This window comes from Pinus tabuliformis, chromosome 4_1 (assembly GCF_031772625.1).
Source record: "Pinus tabuliformis cultivar Carrire ecotype Pingquan chromosome 4_1, CPIR1, whole genome shotgun sequence".
Taxonomy (NCBI): domain Eukaryota; kingdom Viridiplantae; phylum Streptophyta; class Pinopsida; order Pinales; family Pinaceae; genus Pinus; species Pinus tabuliformis.
Window position 1 is genome coordinate 627,867,643 of NC_142303.1, and position 24,752 is coordinate 627,892,394.

At 38.8% G+C, this 24,752-nt stretch overlaps 2 protein-coding genes across 2 annotated transcripts; both read left to right on the forward strand.

Annotated features, from left to right (window-relative positions):
• Positions 1 to 14,326: 14,326 nt before the first annotated feature.
• LOC149177596 (uncharacterized) lies at positions 14,327 to 15,025 on the forward strand. The gene has a single exon (XM_089421805.1). It carries the CDS (start codon positions 14,327 to 14,329, stop codon positions 15,023 to 15,025), a length of 699 nt encoding a protein of 232 aa, XP_089277931.1.
• Positions 15,026 to 16,104: 1,079 nt separating this feature from the next.
• LOC149177597 (uncharacterized) lies at positions 16,105 to 16,845 on the forward strand. The gene has a single exon (XM_089421806.1). The coding sequence runs from the start codon at positions 16,105 to 16,107 to the stop codon at positions 16,843 to 16,845; it is 741 nt and encodes a 246-aa protein (XP_089277932.1).
• Positions 16,846 to 24,752: the final 7,907 nt, after the last annotated feature.

Here is a 24,752-nt window from a genome sequence, read left to right on the forward strand (position 1 = left end):
AGGGGGAAATCTCCTTTACATTACATAAATGAACAATTCTTGGATGATACAAATGACAAGACCTCATTTCTATATATAGGAGTCTAAGGGGTCACAATATAATCTAAGCCTACATAGCAATAATAATGTAAGGGCACAACAATAACCATAGTGGGATTCTATGGGGCACACTAATAGCAATATCGGGACTGCATAGGCACAACAATAACAATAAGGGGGCTACACTACCAATAAAAATAAGGGGATACACTAGTATTATAGGTACCTAGCATGCCCCTCTCCTTCAAAAAAGTGTTGTCCTCAATGCTTGAGTAGTTTTGGATGCTTTTGTATAAAATTCTCATCCTCCCATGTGGAATATTCAGTGGGTAAGTTCTTCCACTTGATGAGATACTCTGAAATTGATTGATTTTGTAGTTGTCGGGTTCTTGTGTTTGTGACTGCTTCAAGTTCCAATATGATTTTTCCTTCCTCAACAAGTTCTGGCAATATTGTTTGAATTGGGAGATTTTCACCTATAATCTTCTTTAAGCATGAAACATGGAAAATTGAGTGCACTCAGGAATATGGAGGAAGCTCCAATTTGTATGCCATAATACCAATCTTTTGAAACATCTTGTAAGGACCATAGTACTTTGGTGATAATTTATTATCCTTGTTAGTTTTCTTCATGGGAATTTGTTTGTATGGTTGTAGCCATAAAAATACCCAATTGCCTACATCAAAACTTCTTTCGTTGTGATGTTGATTTTCCTATTGTTTCATTCGATTATGTGCCAAGGTGAGGTTATCCTTTAAGAGTTAGAGAACCTGTTGTTGATGCTCGATGTGATCTTCCACTGCTTAAACCTTAGAATTTTATCTTAAATATGATGTGATGGATGGTGGATGATATCCATAAAGTGCCATAACTAGGGTCATTTTTGCTGCAGTATGGAAAGAAGTGTTATAGCACCATTCAGCCATAGGTAACCAATTGACCCATTGTGTTTGTTTATCAGATACAAAGCAACGAAGATATCCTTCCAAACATTTTTTCACTATCTCAGTTTTCCCATCATATTGAGGATGATAAGAAGAGCTATGAGCTAATTGAGTACCCAGACAAGAAAATAATTTTGTCCAAAAATTTCTAGTGAAAATGGGATCTTTATCGCTTACAATAATCTTTGGGTTTCCATTTAGATTTTGAATCATTTCCATAAGGCAGTAGAAACTGTATTGGCTTTAAATGGATGATATAATGCAAAAAAATGTGCATACTTGGTAAGTCTATCAACTACCACCATGATGACACTCTTTCCTTCAGACTTGGGTAAACCTATGATAAAATCCATTGAAACCTCCTCCAAATGTTGACTTGGGATGGCTAAAGGTTGAAACAAAACTGGGGTCTTAATTGCCTCAACTTAATTTTGTTGGCAAACCAAACATTCCACCACAAACTTTTGAATACCAGATTTAAGGCCCTCCCAAAAAAGTCCTCCTTGACCCTGTGGTAAGTTTTTAAAAATCCTGAGTGCCCTCTTAAAGGAGAGGTGTGCAATTCCAAAAGAATATTTTGTTTGAGTTCGAAATCCTTACAAGATATAAGCGATCTTTGTACCATAATGAATCATTTTTCCATCTAAATGTATTAGATATACAGGGATCTTGCTACAACTTTTGAATGATTATCTACACTTTTTCGTCATTCTTCCATTCATCCCTTGCTTCTGTTATCCAATGTAGTTGCATAATAGAAATGGCACGAAGCAATCCTTCTACATCCTCATCATTTCTTGAAAGTGCATTTGAAACAACATTTTACTTGCCTCTTTTGTAGATGATTTCAAAGTCATAACCCAACATCTTTGTGACCCATTTTTGCTACTCTTCTGAAGATAATCTTCATTCCAAAAAGTATTTAAGACTATCATGCTCTATTTTTACCTTGAAGTGTCTTCCCATGAGGTAAGGTCATCATTGCTTTAGTGCATGTAGTATTTCCAACATTATCTTCTCATAAATAGGTTTGTGTAAATACTTTCCTTTGATTGGATGACTTTTAAAAGAAATGGGTCTTCATTCTTGCATTAGAACAACACCAATTCCATTTTATGAGGAATCACATTCCACAATAAATGTTTTTGTGAAGTCTATCATAGCTAAAACTATTGTTTGGCACGTTTCCTCTTTAAGATGTTCAAAGGCCTTAGTTGCTTCTGGAGTCCAAGAAAATGGATCTTTCTTTGGTAATTTTGTTAGAGGTTTTGTTATTCTCCCATAATTCTTAACAAACTTGAAATTATACCTTGTCAACCCGAGAAATACTCGAAGATTTTTTATGGTTGTGGGGATTTTCCATTCCTTAATGGCTTTAATTTTGCTAGGGTCTACCTTAACACCCTCATGAGATACAATATGACCTAGGTATTCCACTTCCTTTACTCCAAAGAAAAATTTGGAGGTTTTTGCATATAATTGTTTCTCCTCCAATAGTTTGAGCATCCTATCAACATTTTTAACATGATCCTTCCAAGACTTGTTGTAGATTAGTGTATCATCAAAAAATACTAACACAAATTTTCTAAGGAAGGGTTTGAAAATGGAATTCATCAAACCTTGAAATGTAGAAGGTGCATTGGTAAGGTCAAAATGCATGACCAAAAATTCATAATGACCCTCATGAGTTCTAAATGTTGTTTTCAGAATGTCTTCAGTCTTCATTCTAATTTGATGATACCCTGAGTGAATATCCAACTTGGTGAAGTAAATTGCTCCATATAATTCATCCAACAATTCATCAATGACAGGAATGGGAAATTTATCTTTAATAGTGAGCTTGTTGAGCTCCCATAATCTAGACACATGCACCATGATCCATCCTTCTTATGCACCAATACTACTGGAGCAGAGAAAGAACTTTGACTAGGTTGAATTATATTAGCCTCTAGCATTTCTGCAACCATACATTCAATTTCGCTCTTTTGGGCATAGGGATATTTGTAACGCCTGATGTTTGGAGGAAAACTTCCTGGAATCAAATGAATATCATGATCATGATCACGAATAGGTGGGATGCCTTTAGGAGTCTCAAATACCTTGGAATGATTGTCCAAGTCTTTTTGGAGATCTGGAGAAATAAATGATTTCAATGTTTTAAAATTTATTGAGCATAATTGTGAAATTACGCCTTGTTGTTATTTCTATAGAAGCTTTGTCATGCCATTAGAGTTGATTATCTTTCCTAGTTTACCTATGATACCCCTTAATTCAATTTCCTTTGCTTCCCAAAAAAAATTCAAGAAAAATTCTTGAAATTAAAAGCTATTGTACCCAAAGATCATAACCTTTGGACTCCTAGTACAACATCAGCACTACCCATTGGAATGGAAATCATTGGACTATTCAATACATATTCCCCCATGGTTAGCTTGATATTATGACACTTTCCAGAGAAAATTATAGTTCCTCCATTTGCAACCATCACTTGACACTCTAGTGTTGGATATAGGAAGAAATTCAATTCCTTGGCTATCTTACAATGAATAAAATTATGGTTACTACCCGAATCAATCAACCATATTCCCTTTTTCTTCTTGATATGTCCTTCTATCTTGAGAGTTTTAGGAGTGGTAATTCTTGCCAATGCATTACAATATATGTTCAGGTTCATTTCTTCTTTCTATAGGGTTGGCTCGTGGTGTATATCTTCTTCTTTTGACATTTCTAGTTCCTTTTCTTCCTCCTCTTCACAACCTATGTAAAATAATGTATTCTCAGCACACTTATGACCTTTAGTGTATTTACTATCGCAACTGTAACAAAGCCCTTTTGCCCTTTTTTTCTTCCAATTTTTGTGGTGTCAACCTTGTAGGTTTTGGAAGGCTAGGAGCAGCAACACTTCCATCTTTATAGTTGTGAGTGGTAGACTTCCTTGTTGCCATAATTTTGCTTTCAACTTTTCTTGCCAACCTGAATGCCTTCTCCAATAAATCAAGTTCCCAAAGGAGAACCTCATGTTGGATGTTATCCTTTAAATTCCCTATGAACACATCAATCCTATGTTCCTCTAGAATATCATTTACCCTTATATTCAATTCTTTGAAGTCCTCAATTTTCTTTGCCATTGAACCCTTTTGTTTGAGATTTATCAATTGGCTAAAGAAGTTGTTTCTCTTTGTATCCTCATAATGTGCTATCATTTCCTCCATAAAAATTGACCAAGTGACAAGTGGTTTACAAGAATAAAGCCATCAATACCATACAAACTTATTCGATTTCAAATATAAAGTTGAAATGTGTACCTTTTGTGTGTGTTGCACATTATGGAAATCAAAATGTTGTTCCATCTGAAGTATCCATGTTACCAAATCCTTGCCATTAAACTTCCTCATATAAATATTTGGAATATGGTGGGTCATCAATCCAACGTTAGAGTCTATGACATCATTATTAACATTTCTTTTGTTCTCATCATAAGTTTCATCTAATATCTTTTTTCCATTAGGAAGTATATCTTGTAGCAACTTTGTCAAACCTTCTTTCAGACCTTCCATGTCTGCTTTTAAACCATCCTTAAAACCTTCCATGTCTGATATTAAACTATTCTTCAAACCATCCATCCTAGCTTCCATTTCATTTTTGGTTACCTTGCGAGAGCGAAATTTGTTGCACTTGGTCTCGTAATTTTGATATATCATGTTGCATTTCTTCTTCTTCTTCATGCATCATAGTAGAGATTTCTAGTTTCTTACTAGGTGTTTCCATTTTATTTCTTTAAGTCATTTTGGAATCAAACAATGATATGTATGCTTCATTATGCCCCTTGAATCACTTCAAACTAATTTTTCAAACAAAACTTATGAAATTTTAAAAACAAATACACACCTTTTTCTTTCTTTGTAGGATCTCGGTATTGAATCTGTTGTATCTCTAAAAATTTAGATCTCCAAGGTCTGAAATTCGTTCATGTGGTATCCCTATGATTCTTCTTTCCAATGCTGCAAGTGAGACCAAAATTTTATTCTTCAAGATAAATGCATTTCCAATCTCCCACGATGGCCTGATTATGGACTGGTTCAATAAAGGGAACTTGTACGGAGTGCCACGTGTCATTGTTTCAACCTTTAGCCCTGAAAAAGATAAAAAAGATACTATAGTCTATAAAATTTTGGCCACTTCTTATGAAATTCAAATCTGATTCTCATAGAGGAAGATATGAATATTTTCCGAAGGTCACCTATTTGAGACAAAATTCTAGAGCATGCAAAAACCCTAACTTCTTTGGATAATATCTTCAAAAATATAGCAAACCAAGATCTGAAAATTTTACACCAAGTTCATAAGGATTTTGGCTCCTTGTGGTAAGACTTTCATATTTTTAAACTTTGTAGAAAAAAATCTATAATGAAAATTCCACGATGGCCTATTTGTTGTAGCGAAACCCTAGAATCCAAAGCTCTGATACCAAATGTTATGCAACCAGCTCACAAAAAGATAGATAAACGACTTAAAAATTATCCTCTTCGAGGGGGGAACCTCCTTTACATTACATAAATGAAAAATTCTTGGATGATACAAATGACAAGACCTCCTTTCTATATATAGGAGTCTAAGGGGTCACAATATAATTAGAGCCTACATAACAATAATAATATAAGGGCACAACAATAACAATAGTGGGATTCTATTGGGAACAAAAATAACAATATGGGGACTACATGGTCACAACAATAACAATAAGGGAGCTACACTAAAAATAAAAATAAGGGGCTACACTAGTAGTATAGGGACCTAACAACAAGCCCTTATGCTAACAACAAGTTTCTATCTTTCCTGATGTTTGCTGAGAAAGATAGCACAAATGAAGGTACATTCATGGGAATCCACCTAGGTTTGTTTCATTGTTTTTCTAATAAAAAAGGTAAGGTGGTAGCTTGGTTAAGGATATTTTTTATGGCACATATTTTTGCATCTAGAATAGACCTTCTATATTTTGTGCAAGTTATGAAAGTTTTTATCTTTCCTTTTTCACATTGCTATATATCATTTTAAATTTCTTGTATATTTGTGTTTTTAGGTCGGGAGTAGTTACAATGGTTACATTGGAAATTTCATTGCATTTAGCTATGACCTTCTAGTTGGTTAGGTTACAAGTAGGTCTAGTTGCATGCTAGTTTCCCTTTTGCACTCATTATGCACTTGCTCTCCTTTTGTCTTTCCTTTTATCTCTTACTTTTGTGTCACATATTACTTTTTAGCTCAGTTCTCCTTTTGCATTGTTCTTTTGGTCTTTTTTCCTTCTTTTTTTTCTTTTTTTTCTTTTATGTTTTTCTTAATAAGGCCCTACATGAAAGATGCTCTTGCTTGAATCAAAATAGAATGTGGTGAAACTTGAAAAGGGAAATTGTGATGACAGACAATGCTTAGATAATCTATTATCCTCTTCTTTGTTGTGGATTTATATATCTTTAAAGTCTATGATGTCCAAATGGAAAATATAATTCATTCCAGATGGAAATCCTTTGGTCGGCCTACAAATCCCACACCTATTTAGGATCTTAATTCTTAACTCAACCTCGTATTCAATGGGGTTTTTACCTGCCAACTCAATCGAGTAGAGAAGGGAAAGGAGAAAACTTTAAACGAGCATATTAACTTCAGTTATTTTTCAAATCCTTTAAGCAAGGAACTAACCTTTATTTCAATTTAAATAAGTCAAGATCCCTCTTCAACCCTAAAAATAAGTAAGTTCCTTTTCACATTTTATTAGTAACTAAATAAATAGGTGAAGAAGAGAAAGGCTTCCTACGCAGAGAGGTAAAGCAAGCAACTTCGTCGAGGTACTGAACAAGCCTGCTAACAACAAAGGGACGCTTGTGTTTCCTTGACGTGACACTGTCAGGGTACTAAAAAGGCTTGCTAATAGTGAAGCAACACCGAGGAATGTTCTTAACTCTAATTATCAAAATCTCTTTATACTTACTATCCTTTTCCCCTATCAAAACAGTTGAGGTATAACTAGTACTATAAATGTGTTTAAAGCTGAGAAAGGAAAAGAAGAGACTATATCTTTAACCAAGATAAGTGGAAAAGTCAAGTTAATCTACATGGTGTATCAATACTTCCTAAAACACTGAGACCTTGCACTTAAGGGTAAAACCTAAATAGAGAAGTTAGAGTTCTACTAGTGTGTCGCCAAGTGTTTTCGCTTTGACAAACACCCTCCAAAAAATTTCTTATGCTTGAATTTTGGAGTCTACTGAGGATCTTACAATATTTCATTCTATAGTCACTTCATGGTCAATTGATGTTTTGTTAAGTGTTTGAGTCTTCTTCTTGTACTCTAATTATCAAAGTCACTTGCTCACACATGCTCAATGAATTCACAAACGCACATCTTTCTGTGGAGCTTAGATAGGAATCGTGTAGCTCTTGAAAGCAAGGCTTGCACAATCACTATTGACAGTGACTACATAATCTACAATCACATTGTACTAGAAAACCCATGTCAATAGTTAGTGCACACTCTCCATTGATAGTCCCTCACTCTCAGTTACAATTGAATCACTATTCCAGTGAGTTCTCTTAATTGTTGCTTTTGCGCTCCTTTGTTTTCAAAAGTGTTTCTTTCATGTTTGTGGTTGTCATTTCTACTTGATTTCACTTTAACAAGTGGAATTTTCATGTTATCTTCACTCTGGCATGTGTCTCTTTCATTTTTTTTAGCATTTGCAAGTGTCGTTTTCACGTTTTATTACTATCACAAGTGTCACTTTTAATAGTTTGCACTCTTGTATGTGTCGCACCTTTGCACATTACTAGAGGAATATCTAGCACACTCTTCCACATTATATGGTAAGATATATCATAAGAATATGTGCTAGACACATTCCTATAGATTATTGTACTTTTTGGTCACAATCAATACTTGTGTCACAACTTATGTTCTGAGTGTCGTAATGTGTTGTTTCATTGTCACACTTAGAAATAAGTGTCTCTTTACTATCATTTCAAGGTGTGACTAATTTTCATGAGTCATGTGTGTTCCCATAGATTGTATTAATAGCATTCATGTGTGTGATTCGTGTTTTGGACTTTTTCGGATGTCTATTCCTCTCTTACTCCACTAGTCTCACACATTGTTGAAATGCAACAAGATGATGGAGCTTAGTGAAAATAAGTCGCCTTCACTAAGTGGGCCCGTAGGCTATTTTTGGCGCAAAGTCTATTTTTAGACTATGTCTATTTTTAGACATATGGATCATGGTCTATGGGTTGTAGGATGCTATTTATGGATGATTGGTCATGTTGGTAAAAATAGATGGACCTCTATTTTTAGACATATGGGCGGAGTCTATTTTTAGACTGTTAGTCAAAAAATAGAACAGTCGAATATTATTAGCTCTTAATAATAGTTGGACTATAAACATTATCTTATCCTCTTGCAGCACTTCAGTTCGAGCTACGGATGTGGCACATGCAACTTCCAGAAGGAAATACGCTTTTCCTATGGGTTAGTTGAGCTATTGCATGATGGACTTCAGTTAGAACTCAAGTGATTGAGTTTGGTGGAGTTGATTGAGGAGTTGATGGAGTTGTGTTCAGTTTGACTTAGTTGAACTAGTTGTATTTAGTCTAACTGCCAAATACACTAGTGATGAGTGATGTGAATTAATTATTAATTAATTCACTAATTATTAACTCATAAATCAACTAAAGAATACATCAGTTAACTCAATGAATGGACATTTCAGTGGAGACAAGTGTTAGAGGTGGGTGAAAGGGTGAGACTACTATCAGTTGTGACTATAGCTGTGCATGAGATTTGCACAATCATTGATTGAGATTTCCAATGAGGATTGCGCAGTACAAGACAAGGGAATTCGAACTTGGATCTGATCTATTCTCAACTTGGATTTCATAGTAGAGGCAGGCAAACAGTGGAGGAGATTTGAACCTGTGACTTGTTCAGATCTGAGCTAGTTTTGTGTGTAGCATGTGGAGATAGTACTGAGTACTTGTGAGGAGTATTGTACTATGTATTGTTACATGTTCTCTATCATTATAATATAAAGATAGTTGGGGTTTTCAGCTGTATGCTTTCCCTATTACATACTGTGTTGATATGTGTGATTGATGTTTCAATGTGCGCATGCGATTGTTTTTTTAATTCTGCAAATTGATGATCAATGGTAGAGGAGGTTATGTATTATGCATGCATTCTGCAAATAGTGTATAATCAGGATAATCTCTGTGAATAAGTGTTATATTATTCAAATTTCTACACTTATCCATTCTGTAACTCTTCCTGGTCTTCCTACCTAATGCAACTTGTGAATACATGAACTCTCCTCTAGGTGATGAGCACAACTTATCCATGAACCTCATTAGTGAAACCTTCCTTCCTATATTTTTGCATTGAGTCTTTCTCAAGGTTAGCTCCTATCACTTCACATTGAGAACCCTCAAAGCATGGTCACTAACCCTTGTTGCATGCACTAACTTGACGCACATAGATTTAGGCAATTCTATCTTGTATAGCACATGGAGAATTTTTAGTGGCCCTTTGCAAAAGAAAAATGTGCAATAAAAGGTCTCTTCCTTCTCACATTGCATTAAGCATCTCTTATTCAAAGTGATTTATCTTCTGCTGCCTACTTTAGTGAACTATGGAATCTTTCTTCCAAGTGAACCTTCCTAAGTGTAGGTCGCATTTTTGGTGAATAATGGCCCTCTACATAAGCAAACAATGTTAGCATAAAAGTGTTCCCTGAAGCACTGTGCATGTTGTAGTTACAGTGCCTACTCTTTCCTTCCCTGCTGCCTAAAGCCCCTCACTGTGCCATGCCTTGTTATGCTTGCCTCCCTGTCACATGTGGTAGTTCTAGTGGATAGTGGAGCCTTTCCTAGATCACTGCTGAAGAAAATTGCACTCTCCCTTAATTCTGCCTCTCAGTCATAATGCATGTTGCAGTTTTAATTAACAAGACATCAACCATTGTCTAATAGACTCCCTCACTATGCAATCATTGAATCCTTTTCTACCTCCCTAGTGCATGTCGCAATTCTAGTCCATAGTCAAGGCCTCCATCAGTCACTATGAAGCTCAATTGTGCTATTTCTATCTCCTTCTCCCTTGAGCCTATCGCATGTCGTAGTTTCAGTCAGCAAGCTCATCACATTGTCTCTTGCACTTTCGCACTATGTTTAACCCTAAAGAGCTCCTATTTAGAGAACAAGTCACAGTTCTAGTGAGCATTGGTGTTATCCTCAGCCACTATCGGTCTCAACTATGCCATTCTCAGCATCCTTTCCTTTTCAATTCTTACACAGGCCCATCACAAGCAGCTTCTTCCATGATAAAAGTAGAGATATAATAGATGATTTCAGGACTAATCTTTCCTTGTCATGAGTGACCTTAATTTGAAAATGTACCACCTCAACATGGAAATATTATATGCTCAAGGAATATGTAAAGGAGAAGGAACAAAGAAGAACTTTCAAAGAAGAATCATAAAGAAGAACCATCATGAAGACATGAAGAGATACGGGACCATGACAGAATGAAGACATATCATGATGACTCAGAAGGTCCCATACTGATCAAAGACCCTTTGGAGGGTGAAGATGAAGCACATATCAGATATATCATCAAGAATGTGAGATACAATAGCAAAGAGAAGAACTTGGCATTGCCACATCATCATGAAGTTCCATGCCATCATTTCCATGTCACAGCTTGTACAATTGTCATCACAAGGTCATATGTGTCAATGTCTTGCCACATGATTTTTAATGTAATTATGTATTATCAAAAGGAAAATGACAAAATGTAAATGTGTGGAATTCCAAGAGTCACATGTGGACCAAAGAGTCTTACAAAAGTTCAAAGGTCATTCCTCTTGTTATAAAATAAACCTCATAACTCAAGAAAAAGGATTTTGGAGGCTTAGACTTTGGAGAGCTTGGGATAGGAAAGAATACTATTCCTTGGAGAAGCAAGAAGTGACTTAATGTTCCACTACTGGATCTAGAGGCTCACCATTGTAATTGTGTACTTGGATATTTCACTTAATAATTGAAGCTCATTGAGCCGACACATTTTCATTCATATTGTAAGACTATTCTTTGGATGTTTATGGTATCTATTATTTTCATATGTACTAAATAAATTGAACTACTTCATGAGATTTCATGCTTATCTTGTTGAATGTGTGTTGTATTTGCATTAATGATCATTGTGTCTATGTGAGCTGCTTCACTAGATAATTAACGAATCATTCCTTTCTCTCGTGTTCCTCTCTTAGGATAGTACTATTACTTTCCTTCTACAGACTCACTCTTGTCTCCCCCTTGTGATGGTCTCCTTTTACACATTGAAATTGGTGTTTCACAATGTCAGCTTACTTGTTTGTTCAAATGTTATGTTTATAAACTCTTATGTTATCCATTGAAACCAAGGAAAATCTTAAGTTATGTTGGTCAAGATGATACTCTGGATGGGGTTCCTACTCCAAACGGTGTGAGTTGTAATTGGGACTTGACATCGAGGATACCCCCTGTATGTTGGTTGTGTAGAGCATCATCCACACTTATTTAAGAAAGAAACGTGGAAGGCTAGATGTTCACATGTATATGGAGGAAACCCTAATTTGTAATCCATACTTTCAATCCTATACAATACTTTCAATAAGGAACATAATACTTTGGTGCTAATTTATTGCCCTTGTTTTGTTTCTTAAGGGATATATGGTTCTAGTCTCAAAAATACCCAATCCCCCACTTCAAATTCTCTTTCAATACAATTTTGATTTGCTTGTTTCATCCTATTTTGTGTTATACCCAAGTTGGCCTTCAATAGTTTGAGAACCTATTTTCAGTGCCTTATGTTCCTTCATTGCTTGATTCTTTGCAATCCATTTCAAGGGTGATGTGATGAATGGAGGACAATATCCATCAAGTGCCATAAATGGGGACATTTTTTATGAAGATGGAAGGCTATGTTGTACCACCATTTTTCCAAGGAAAACAACTTGACTCATCATGTTTGTTTATCATATGCAAAGCAATAAAAAGTATATTTCTATACATCTATTCACAATATTAGTTTTCCCTTTAATTGAAAATCATATATGAGTTATGATTAATTGAGTTTCCAAATAAGAAAACAATTTGGTTCAAAAATTTCTAGTGAAAATTGGATCTTTGTCACCTACAATAATCTTCAAGATTCCATGTAGATTTTAGACTACTTCCATGAATGCTTCTACCATTTTTCTTTCTTTAAAAGGATGAAAAAGAGAGAAAAAATGGGCATACGTTTTCATGCGATTTATAATTACCATAATGACATTCTTTCCTTCAAATTTGGTGAACATGTAATGAAACATATACCCAATGTTGGCTTGTTATGGCTGACTGTTGTAGGAGCCATATCTTCTTGATTGTATCTCTCTTATTTTTTTAGTAGAGCACACATTCAACCACAATCATTTGCACAATTGTTTTAAGGTCTTTAAAAAAATAAATAAATAAATATTTCTTGATACTATAGTATGTTTTCAAGAAACTTATATGTATTCCTATAGGAGAAGTGTGTAATTCTAAATGGACCTTATATTTGAGTTGAGAATTCTTACATAAGTATACATGATATTGATAACACAATAAATCATCCATCCACATAAATTTTTCAACTACATCGGGGTCTTTCTGTAGTTGTGAAATGATCTTGCATACCTTCTCATCTTATTTCCATTATATCCTTTCTTCTTCCACCCAATTAGATTATAGCACATAGTAAACCCTCTATGTCTTGCTCTTTCCTTGAGTGCATATGCAACAACATTTTTTCTCCCTTTTGTATATTATTTTAGATTCATAACCTAGCATCTTTGTAACCTATTTTTATTTCTCTTTTGAAGATAGTCTTTGTTCCAATAAGTACTTCAAACTATCATGATCGGTTTTCATGGCCAACATTTATTTTTCATAGATGGTTTTGAGTAAGTCCTTTCCTTTAAGTTGGATACTTTCAAAGGTAAAGGACTAGCCTTCTTGCATCAAATTCGCACTATTGTCATGGCCTAAGGTATCACACTCCATAATGATTTTTTTTTAAGTTAGGTGTGGGCAAGATGATAGTTGTACACATAGCCTTTTTAAGTTTTTCAAAAGATTTGGTTGCTTCTTAAGTCCAATAAGATGCTTCCCTATTTAATAATTTTTTAAGAGGTGTTGCTATTTGACCATAATTCTTGATATGCATGTAGTAATAGCATTTCAATCCTAAAAACCCTCTGAGTTTCTTAAAGATTTTGGGGATTGGGAATTTCATCATATATTTAGTTTTGTTAGGGTCCACTTTTACACCCTCATGAAATATGGTATGAACCAAATATTCCACTTCTTGAACACCAAAGGCACACTTGGAAGACTTTTCATATAGATATTATTCTTCCAATAGTATTAATACCTTACCAACATGTTCTACATAGCAGTTGGATTTTTTGGGCGCTCTGCAATACTGAATTCGGCATCCATGGTGGCCTCGGGGGTCAAAATCTCAGGGTTTGATGGCCATGGATCTAGCACCTAGTTGGCCTGACCTTACCCCTCACCTCCCTATCTCCCTGCAGCGTTCATTCACTCAGCCCGCGGTTACCTAGCTAACAGAGGCCTCACCAGGCAGTTTACCTGGTTTAACCTCCATCCCATTTTTGTCTCCTCGACAACTGTAGCTCCTCCGACCGTTTACTGTCGGTTTCGATGGAGCTAGACGATGTTGACTACGAGGCAGACCCTCATCCCCAATAGGTTATCTGGTCGCACCATCGAACCATGTCGGGCTCTGGCCCTTTTGCTACCACTCTACGACCGTTGACAGCTGCTCAGTCCGTTCAGGCTCGTCTAGGCCCTTTTGTAAACCACCCTTCGCCCTCAGTCCACATTGATGATGCACCTGTTTTGGACTGCCCCACTCTCTCCAACAACCCTAAACCTACTGGGAACCTATCTTCAACCCTCGCCCACATTCGACACCCCCTTACCACACCTTCCCCATATCTCTACACCCCATTGTGCACCCTCCACCTCCTGTATCCCTCCATCTGAGTCCCCTCCTCTCATCAATCCTGCCCTCTCAAGTGCAACCCTAAACCCTGGAGGTACAAACCCTAATACCCCCATCCGCTCAGGCTGCTTTAGCTCCTCGATCCCTAACCCTAAATCTACCCCGTCCACCCCCCAAACAGTTAACCAGGGTTGTCGGGGTCTTCTCAAGGATTACCTGACTGCTCGCCGCTCAGACAAACCTAAGAAAGGCAGGTGCCTAAAAACTATGGACAGGGACATCAACCTAACCCTTGGCGAGGATATTCCGATGGGCGAAGTCATAGAGATTGCAAAGAAGGTTCTGGTGGGTCAAGTGCGGGGCAAGAACTACTCTGTAGATCATCTTCGACTCTGGACCTCGAAGATTTGGGGTTCCCTGCTCAAAGAATTGCCCATCATCAGGGTTCTAGCTCGTGGGTGGTTTGCCCTACATTTCCATAGGGAAGAATACACCGACTGGATATTATCCCGATTCTGGCACATCGAGCTTGCTCCGGTACTGTTAAAAAGATGGGATCCTTTATTTGACCCAGAGAGGGAACAGTTGGGTGCTGGGCCGATTTGGGTCCGTTTGCTAGGCCTCCCGATGCAGTTTTGGACCCCTGTAGTATTCAAGCGCATTGGAGATGCACTGGGCACCTACTTAGAACATGATCAATTGTTTGAAAAGTCAGGAATCATGACAATGGCGCGTATCCTGGTTCATCTGGATACCAGGGAGGGGCTGGAGGAAAAGATAACCCTCCATTGGAGGCACTTCTCGCGCCGTCAAAATCTGGACTATGAAGGTGTGCCTTTTCGGTGCAGAAGATGCCACAAGGTCGGCCATCTATACAAGGACTGTCCGCTGCTCACTCCTACTTCACAAGCGGTCGCAAGGGGAATGAAGCACCGTCAGCCTGAAGACCCGATTGTGGACGAGTAGCCCTCAGGTCAGGATCACTCAAAGGATGCGGATGGAGTCACTACCCAACAAACCAGTGCTCCACTGATACCACCTATATCCCCTCCACTGACTCGATCCCGGTCTACTGTGGAAGCTGCTCCTACAACGGGTAATGCTCCTCTTTCCTTTTCCTCTGCTCTGCTTTTTAATCAAATAAATGCATCTCTACATCAATCTGCATCCCATTCTGCATCCCTCTCGTGCATAAATTCCACCATTAACTGTGAGCTCGAGCCCGCCTCCCCCATTTTCTCTACTACCCCGTCGACAATACAAGCTCTGAGCCCTCTCCTTAACCCCTCCCTCTCCCCCTCTGCCTCGAGCTCGCACTCTTACAATCTCTGATCTCGACAATTGATCAGCCCCATCCAGCTAGGTCTTGGCATCCCCCCTTCCCTTTGAGATTAAACCCACCAGAGGCAGGCCTTCAAAGATATCCAAAGCCATCAAATCTGCGGGGGTAGATGTGGCGCAGGGTCGACAGAACACCATTGAAAGGGCACTTAGAGCATCTGAAACCCTTGATATTGTTCCCTTATGATTTGGCTCTCTTTCAATTGTAGGGGCTTGGCCAGCCCAAAAAAAAATTGGCCCTCAAGCGCCTCTTGCATTGTACTCCCTGTGACATGATTCTTCTTCAGGAAACCCTTGGGCCTTCTGATCAGATTACTAAGATCCTGCAAGCCATACTACCTGGCTGGCACTTCCAAGGCCTGGACGCAGTGGGCAGATCTGGGGGTTTAGCCATTGGAATCAATCCAAAATCTATTAGGATGATATCTTCTTGGGGAGGCCAGGGATTCCTGGGCATGGACATCTTCTCTACATATTTAGGCAAACAACTTTGCATCATTAATATCTATGCCCCCAACCAAAATAGGCTTGCTTTTTGGCAATCCTTTCTGGAAATTCCCTTGATCAATAGTGCCACTATTCTAGGGGGAGACCTAAATTTTTCCATTGGACATGAGGAATCCTAGGGACATCACACGTAGCTTAACCCACTCTCAGATCAGCTGAGCTTTCTCCTGGATCAATATGGGCTCATAGATGTACCCATGAATAAGAAGATGCCAACATGGCATAATAGACGTACTGGCGAAGCTGCCCTTGGTAGAAGGCTGGACAGATATCTCATTCAAGAAGACCTCCTCCATACCCTCGCCATCTACAGGCAATGGGTTGGCTTGGGGGGGATTTCGGATCACTCTCCCATTTTCTTGGAAGTGGCTGGCCCATCTAGGAAACCAAGGGCACCTTTCAAATTTAACTCTTCTTGGTTAAAGGACCCTGATTATATTAAGATGGTTTCAGATTTCTGGCAAGCCCAACCACCCCTCAGGGATCAGAGGAAGGCTGCAGATTTCTGCAGCAACCTGCATCAGCTCAAGAGATTAACCATTGAATGGACAAAAAGGAAAAGAGCTAGGGATGACCAATCCCTTGCGGACATCGAAGCTCAGCTGGCCTCCTTAACGGATGTTAGTGGGCTTGGCTACTTATCCACAGAAGCAAAGCTACATCTTGTTGACTTGGAAACACAGAGATCCAAGATCCTCCTTGACCGGGAAGAATTGTGGAGACTCAGAAGCAGAGCAATCTGGCTTCAAGCGAGGGATGGCAACACAAAATTCTTCCACAATTTTGCCAATGGAAGAAAAGCCAACAATACTATCTGGCAGATGCCCTCGGATCAGGATCAGTCAGCCACCACTCACTCTCAGCTCGCCCACCTTGGTATCTCCCATTTCAAGCAGCTCTTCAAAGCCCCCCTGCCCCATCTCTTGCCGAAATCATAAACCTTGCAGGCCATTTCCCTGGGTATTTGGAACCGGATGGAATGGAGGATCTCATAAAACCGGTTTCCATGGGGGAATTAGAAAGCACTCTCAAGTGGTTCAAGAAGGACAAAAGTCCGAGGCCAGATGGTTGGCCTGTGGAATTCTATATTGCTTTCTTGGATATCATTGGACCAGACCTGCTAGGAGTGGTAGAAGAGAGTCGGTCTCTAGGACGCATATATGCCCCCTTAAATTCCACATTTATTGCCCTCATACCCAAGACTGACTCCCCCACCTCCTTCCATGACTTTCGCCCCATATCCCTCTGCAATTGTCTCTACAAAATTATTGCCAAGATTATAGCCAATCGCATCAAGCCGATCCTCTCTGAACACATTTCTCAAGAACAATTCGCCTTCCTCCATAATAGACATATTCATGAAGCCATAGGCTCTGCCCAAGAGGCCCTCCACTCCATTAAACTAAGAAAACTAAAAGGGATGGCGCTCAAAATCGACCTCTCAAAATCCTTTGACAAAGTAAGCTGGTTATATCTAAGGATGATACTCACTCATCTAGGTTTCCCTCTGGAGTTCACCAGATGGATTATGGGATGTATAACATCAGTTTCTTTTGCAATCCTTATAAATGGGTCAGCCTCCCATTCCTTTCAAGCGGAAAGGGGAATCAGGCAGGGATGTCCCTTATCCCCCCTACTGTTCCTTCTGGTCATGGAAGGCCTGAGTAGACTAATAGCAACTAAGAAGCGAGCTGGGAGACTCCAGGGCCTCATGATTACTGATCACTACCTTTTAACTCATCTACTTTTTGTTGATGATATACTCATTTTCCTCAATGGGGGTATACAGGATATCATCACTCTCAGGGAGATATTAAAACTCTTCAGTGTTGCTACAGGAATGGAAATCAATAGGGAAAAGTCCACTATATCCTTCTCTGAATGTACTCAACAAGAAACCCATCTAGCCCTTCAAAATTTCCCATACCAAATTTTGGCACTACAGGATGGTCTGAAGTATTTGGGATTCAGGATTAAAGCTGATGGCTACAAGATAGCAGATTGGACCTGGTTGATCTCAAAGGTGGAAAAAAGAATAAATATCTGGTGTCATCACCTTCTATCCAGAGCTGGAAGACTGGTACTCATAAAAGTAGTACTAGAAGCAACCCCAGTCTTTTGGATGTCCTTGGCCTAGATCCCCTTGGGGATTCTGCATAGGATCCAACAAGTCTACAACCATTTCCTGTGGAAGGGACAGAAAGATGGAAAGCCTTTTGCGTGGGTCAAATGGAGCAGAATTATGACCCCCAAAAAATGGGGAGGTTGGGGTTTAAAGCACCTCTCGGCTTTCGCACAAGCACTGGTTGCTAAACAAGGTTGGCTACTCCTGAAGCACAAGAGTCTTTGGTCGGAGGTGGTCACCCACAAATACATTTGGCCTAGCACTATACTAGACTGGTTAAGGCGACCTACATGGAACAGGAAAGGTATTTCAGTCATCTGGAGGGCCATAATCAACACCCTGCCCATCATCAAAAGGGGCCTTATCTGGAGGATTGGGAATGGGGAGTCAGTCCGAATCGGGATTGATCCCTGGATTGGCAGTGGGAATGCCTACCAACTCCCACAGGAATTGATCACACTCCTCAACCACAATGGTGTCCTGTTCATATCACATCTTGGAGACCCTCGTAACTCAACCATTTTGCAGCAAGCATGGCACACAGGAGAGGCATGGAATATCCCGGATCAATGGGAAAGACAGTGGAGAATATTTCTGCAGACTTTATCAGAATCCCATGTGTGCCTAAATGAAGAGGAGGATGAATTGATTTGGGGTTTTACTAAAAATGGGCACTACTCCTCCAAGCAAGGGTATGATATCATACATGCTGAGCACAATCCGGACAGACTGATGAGCTGGTGGAGCCATCTTTGGAAGTTAAAAGCCCCTTCGCGCACAAAATTACTGATGTGGAACATCATAATGGATAAAACTCCTACAGGAGCAAACCTCAGAAAAAGGGCTTTCCCAGGTCCGACTTGGTGCGTTTTATGCCATGAGGAGGAGGAAATAAATCATCATTTATTCCTCACTTGCCCCACCTCCCAACTACTCTGGTCTCAAGTCCTGCACACACTAAATATCAAGCATTCTTGGAGTGGGGTAGATATCCCAAATGCCTGGGATAGATGGTGGGAAGCTACAACTGAACTGAGATCTAAGAATCTTCCACTCTTGGTCACTTGGCACATATGGATGTGTCGCAATAACATCATCTTTAGAGACCGGAATATAATCTGGGCCCTGATACCTCCAAAAATCTGCTCGAGCTATGGGGAACTCTCGGCTGAGGAACAAGTCTTCAGAACTCGGAACATCACACAGGAACAGATTGACAAAGCCCACCCCTGGGCATATTTTGATGGGGCTGCACAAGTACAGGGATGTGGAGGAGGCATAATTCTTCATCTATTGGACACTCATTACTTTCACATATGCATGGGGTTGGGAGAGGGTACAAATAATTATGCAGAGTTGATTACTCTCCGACACCTTTTACATTTTACCATCCTCAAACAGTGCAAACACATACAAATTTTTGGGGATTCCAAAATAGTCATAAACTGGTTTAACAACACAACATTTTTCCATGCATATACTCTCAGAACTATTATGGATGAAATTGTTTTTCTCAAAACACATTTTGATCACATTTCATGCACTCATATTTACAGGGAGCGTAATGAAAGTGCGGACAAGCTATCGAAAGAGGCAACGCATTGTCCTCGAGGAGAATGGTTGATCATAGAGTACACACCGGAGCGGACCTACCAGTACTTCCACAGACCATATATGGATCAGGAACTTCGGAGGGCAGACAGGCCCTAATATCAGCAGTCTATACTTGTCTTTTTTCACAGTTTTTTTCTATCATGTAATTATCATAATTTTGGCAACAGAACAGCGATCACCACTGGTGAATTTTTGAATATGTAATTATTTATATATGTACAGCAACACTAGCACACCCAACAGGGTCTATTTTGTTAGAACTCACAATTTTGTAACTTCAAATAGCTGACTACGGTCACAGTATTTGCATATGCCTATGGCATTTACAGCATGTAATTTTCAACAAATTAATGGAAATTACGATATTTTCTCCCGAGAAGAAACATGTTCTGCATGGTCTTCCCAAGATTTTTTGTAGAATAGTATGTCATCAAAAAATACTAATATTAATTTTCTAAATAAAGACTTGGAAATATTATTCATTGATATTTTAAATGTTAAGGTGCATTAGTAATTTGAAATGGCGTAACCAAAAATTCATTATGAACTTCAAGTGTTCTAAAGAACTTTTTGGAAATGTCTTCTTGCCTCATTCTGATTTTATGATATCTTGAATGGAGAGCCAACTTAGTAAATAAAATTTCTCCATGGAATTCATTTAATAATTCATTAGTGATAGAAATAGGAAACTTATCTTTGATCGTCATTTTGTTTAGTTGTCTATAATATAGACATATGTGCCATGAACCACCCTTTTCTATAACCATCACCATTGGTGGAGACAAAGCACACTAGATAGGTTGAATGACACCATCCTATAACATTTCTTGTATGATACACTTAATCTCACTCTTTTGTGCATATGGATACATGTACGACCTAAAGTTAGGTGGTACACTTCGAGGTTGAAAATGAATAGCATGGCCATGATCTCAAGTAGGTGGAACATTGTTGGGCATCAACATGCAACAACTCTAAAATATAAAATAGATATAAAAATAGACCATGAATGCACTAATCCTTTAGTATATGATCTGAATGGGAAAGTTAGTGTTTGTTGTACTAAATTCTAATTCAGAATAGTAAACAAAGTGCTTGAGGATTATGAGGTAAATTGCAAGTTTTACATGAAATTTTTTTTATGTGTTTTTATGTAAATTTCATGAGTAAATTAACATAAGTAAAACACTGAACAACATAACAGTAATACACTCAGCAATTGATAAGGAGTTCACCCTTCTTGGGCTACGTCTCCTTGGTCGAGCCTCTAATGGCTTGACCCAATTTCATTATGCTCAAAAAATACTTCAGTGATAAAGAGTGCATAAAATGTCCTAACCAAAAGAGTGGCTAGTTTCCCCTTAAAGGAAACATTCTCATACAAAGAACTCTCACTCTAAAGACATGGCAACCTAAATTTAGTCATGAAACAATTAGAAAGAAAAGGGTTCTCAAATCAAGACCCCATACTCCATCTAGAAATGAGCATAACAAGTACAACAATTCACTTGAAGTACTAAAAGAGAACTTTCCTCAAATACATAATGAGAAAAGAGAAATATGAGCTACACCATAGATGTCTCAGCTACTATAGAAAACATATGAAGGTTTGGAAACCCCTACAAGGTTCTCTCCATTCTCAAAAGCCTTCATAAACTTATTCAACCTCCTAGTTGATCCTAGCACCCATAGACTTAAAATTTCAAAACGTCTCTTCAAAAGTGCTCCAATGGCTCTGAAACATGTTCCATTAGCTTCAAAAGACCCAAAAATGCCTAAGCACCCTCCTTCTGCTCCTCAATTGGATCAAAACTGAACAAGTTATGGCTTCCCCAAGTTTTGGCACTAATCGCACCATAAACTCCACCAAACCCAGCACCGAACCTACAAATTTTCCTCCAAATCCACTATCGGAGCGCCAATTTGCCCAATTTCTCAGTAAAATTGGCGGGGTGTTGATCTTCCCACTAAGCTCTTAATTCTAAAATTTTCGAGCATGTGGGGCGCATGGGACTGGGGATCAGGATCTTAACTCCCGCCCCCACCCAATCTGCTATCCACCAACTAACCAAGCAGTGTTGGAGTGGTCACAAGAAAAAATATCGGGCAGTCACGTTAAATGTTAACACTGGCAGTTTTACAAACTCCGCATATCATCTTCCGCGGGTAGCTTAATTCTGGTATGGTCACATGTTCCGGAAACAGTTATCATCATGGTAAAGGTTAGTGGGGGGGGGCGTGGGGCTAGCCTCCAGCCCCTAGCCCCTAAGGTGCGGTGACCAGGGCTAGGGCTAGATCGCAGCCCCCACGCCTAATGTCGAAACCATATTACAACAAAACCATGTGGAAATCATAGTATAATAAGAAACATTGCATAGTCGGTTTGGTGAAGTCTTTTGGTTGTTTGCCATGAGGTTACGGGTTCAACCCCACCCACTGTTGTTCAGACTTTGCCATAAATTTTGGTAGCCCTCGGGCTTCCACGTGGTGGCCCTTTTCTGTGCCATGTGGCAGCCTGTGATTGGCCACCACTAAAAACAAAGAAACCAATAAAATGCTGCCAACTCAAACCAATAGAACTATGCCACTTGGCACCTTGTCATTCACCGGAGGAGCCCAGTGATCGGTATAATCAACTACCACATCATCTACCCATTCATCCTATCATGTTAGTAGTGTAGACTACTGATTGTGCAGTGTTGCACATTTTTGCAAAATTCGCCTCTTTAGGAAAACGAATAGAACTTGTTTATGGGGGCATACGGTGTCTGTTTCGCACGAAACAAGTTGCACTAAATTAGGATGATGAGCGCTACGCGGTCGTTCAGGTTCCACACTGATCCAACAACTTTGAATTTTGAGCAAATTTTGAGCTCCAAATCACTCTTCCCACTGGAAGCTTTTGGACCCCAAAAGCTCACTTTCAATTTTTCAACAGTTGAGGGTATAGTTCCCTCAACTTTCTAATCTCGATCCATTTTACTTTGGAACTTTTCAAGCTGATATTGAACTGTTTGATGTACCAATTGGATTTTCTCAATGAACTTCTTGGCTTTGTCTATGTCGCTATGGCCATCAATAGAAACATCCTTCCCAATAATGAAATCCAATGGCAATCTTCTACAAAATCCTTACCAAGGATAAAATCCAAAAAGACTTTGGAAAATAACCCAAACAAGCTTCACATGGAAATACTTGTATAAATGAGTGCTTGACACATTTGTAACATACTGAATGTGTTGCAACTACTCATCCCAAAGTTTAGGATGCTTACTAAAATATCCATAAATGGAAATGCATCTTACAATATGGAATAAATTTGACTCCCAAATTCCCATACAAATTGACTCATTATGAAGCCAAAATAACATAACAATGCCAAAGAAAACATTGTTGCATATAAGTGTTTTATTCACAAACATCATTTTTACAAAATGCCCAACTGTGGGGACATGAAACAAGTGAAATACAAAATAAATGTAGTCTTTAATTAGACAAATAGTCCAACCATTTCTTGCCCAACCATGCTAGGGAATTTTCTTTCTGTGCTTCACTTCCTTCTGGAATTGCTTCTAGAATGGTTATGACGTGCCTTTCACATTCCTCTACCTTCTCTTTTTCAGATGATTCCATTACTTATTTGTCATTCTTTGGATGAACATGTGGATGCAACTTACTACACTTTTCAATCCAATGCCCACTTATGTTGCAATGAGTGCAAAATTTTTTGTGAGATTTTCTTGGCACAAATGTCTTTAAACTTGGATGAGAATTTCCCTTATTGATCTCAATTCCAATTGACATATTCATCTTCTTGACTATTGCTTTCCTTTTGTGGCACTTAGCTACACAATGGTTAGATGCATGACAAAAAGTGCATGGAAAAGCATTCCACAACATGTTATTCAAATCATCATGTTGTTTGTAATCATCAAAAATTTTTGAATAATCAAGATGCTTATACCTCTTATGGTTTTCCTTTGGCTTATGAGCCTAGCAAGGAGAACTTGAATGGTGAGAAGAACTTGTCTTAGTGTCTTCTTCAACTTGATCATCTCTCTTTGGAGAATTCTTGCATTTCATGTCCTCCTTTTGCTTTAGAAACAAAGCTAGTACAAATTCTGGATGAAAATCCCAACACTTTTCCTCCTCGTGTCCTCTCTTATGACAAAAAGAACAAGATACCCAAGAGCTATAGCTGGAATACCATTCTTCCTTTTCAACATAGCCCAAACCTTCATATCGAGGTCTCTCCTTTGCCTCAATTGGATGGATAATTCCCTGATTGTTCACTCCAAGGCTTCCTCCTTTGTAACCCATCTTGGACAAGAGCGGTGTTCATATGCCTTTGATATGCTTCTCAAAGGCTGAAAAAGAGCTTAAATCAACATTTTAATGTAAAGAAACTGCATGTAATTGTTTACCATTTTCCTCATATTTTGACTGAGGGACAAAGATGCTCTTAAACTCTTTCCTAATTCTTGAGGTGTCTTCTTGGACACTTGGTCTTTCTCTTTTCAGCTCCTAGGAATTTGGCACGGATAGAACCTCAAACTCAACATCATGTCGACAAAAGGTACAGATTTGTCCATCTTCCTTCTCTGAGGGGATTTCTTCACTAGCCTCTTGTGGGTACTCATCCATCAATTCCTCCTTCTTCTCCACCATAGATGAAGCAGTGGAGGATGCTTCATGGAAACCTCCTTGTGTCCCCGGTACATAGGAGGCATCCTCCATTTTACAAGAGCCATAGGTTTCATTCTTGCCATGTCCACAAGCTTGCTTAGTATTGGAGGGACTCTTTGCTACTTTGGTAGAACAACATTCATCATTTTGTTCCTTCACAATATTCTGCAACATGAGGTGCATCTTTTGCTTCTCTTCCTCAACAGCTTCAAGTGGGATTTTGAGCTCCATGTTCTTTTGTTGGATAAATACAATAATGTCCTCTGAATCTTGGAGACTATCATGCTTTGAACTCATGCCCATGCTTACTGTTGAGCCTCAAACCTGCACTTCTTTACACATCCTCTCAGCCTCCTTTTCCTATTCATTTCCTTCTTTTGCCACTCATTCCCTCCATCAAATTGCTCAAATCATTGTATT

Excerpts from the sequence above, each read along its gene's own strand:
- LOC149177597 (XM_089421806.1), top strand. The coding sequence starts at position 16,105 with ATGAATAAGAAGATGCCAACATGGCATAATAGACGTACTGGCGAAGCT.
- LOC149177596 (XM_089421805.1), top strand. The coding sequence starts at position 14,327 with ATGGACAGGGACATCAACCTAACCCTTGGCGAGGATATTCCGATGGGC.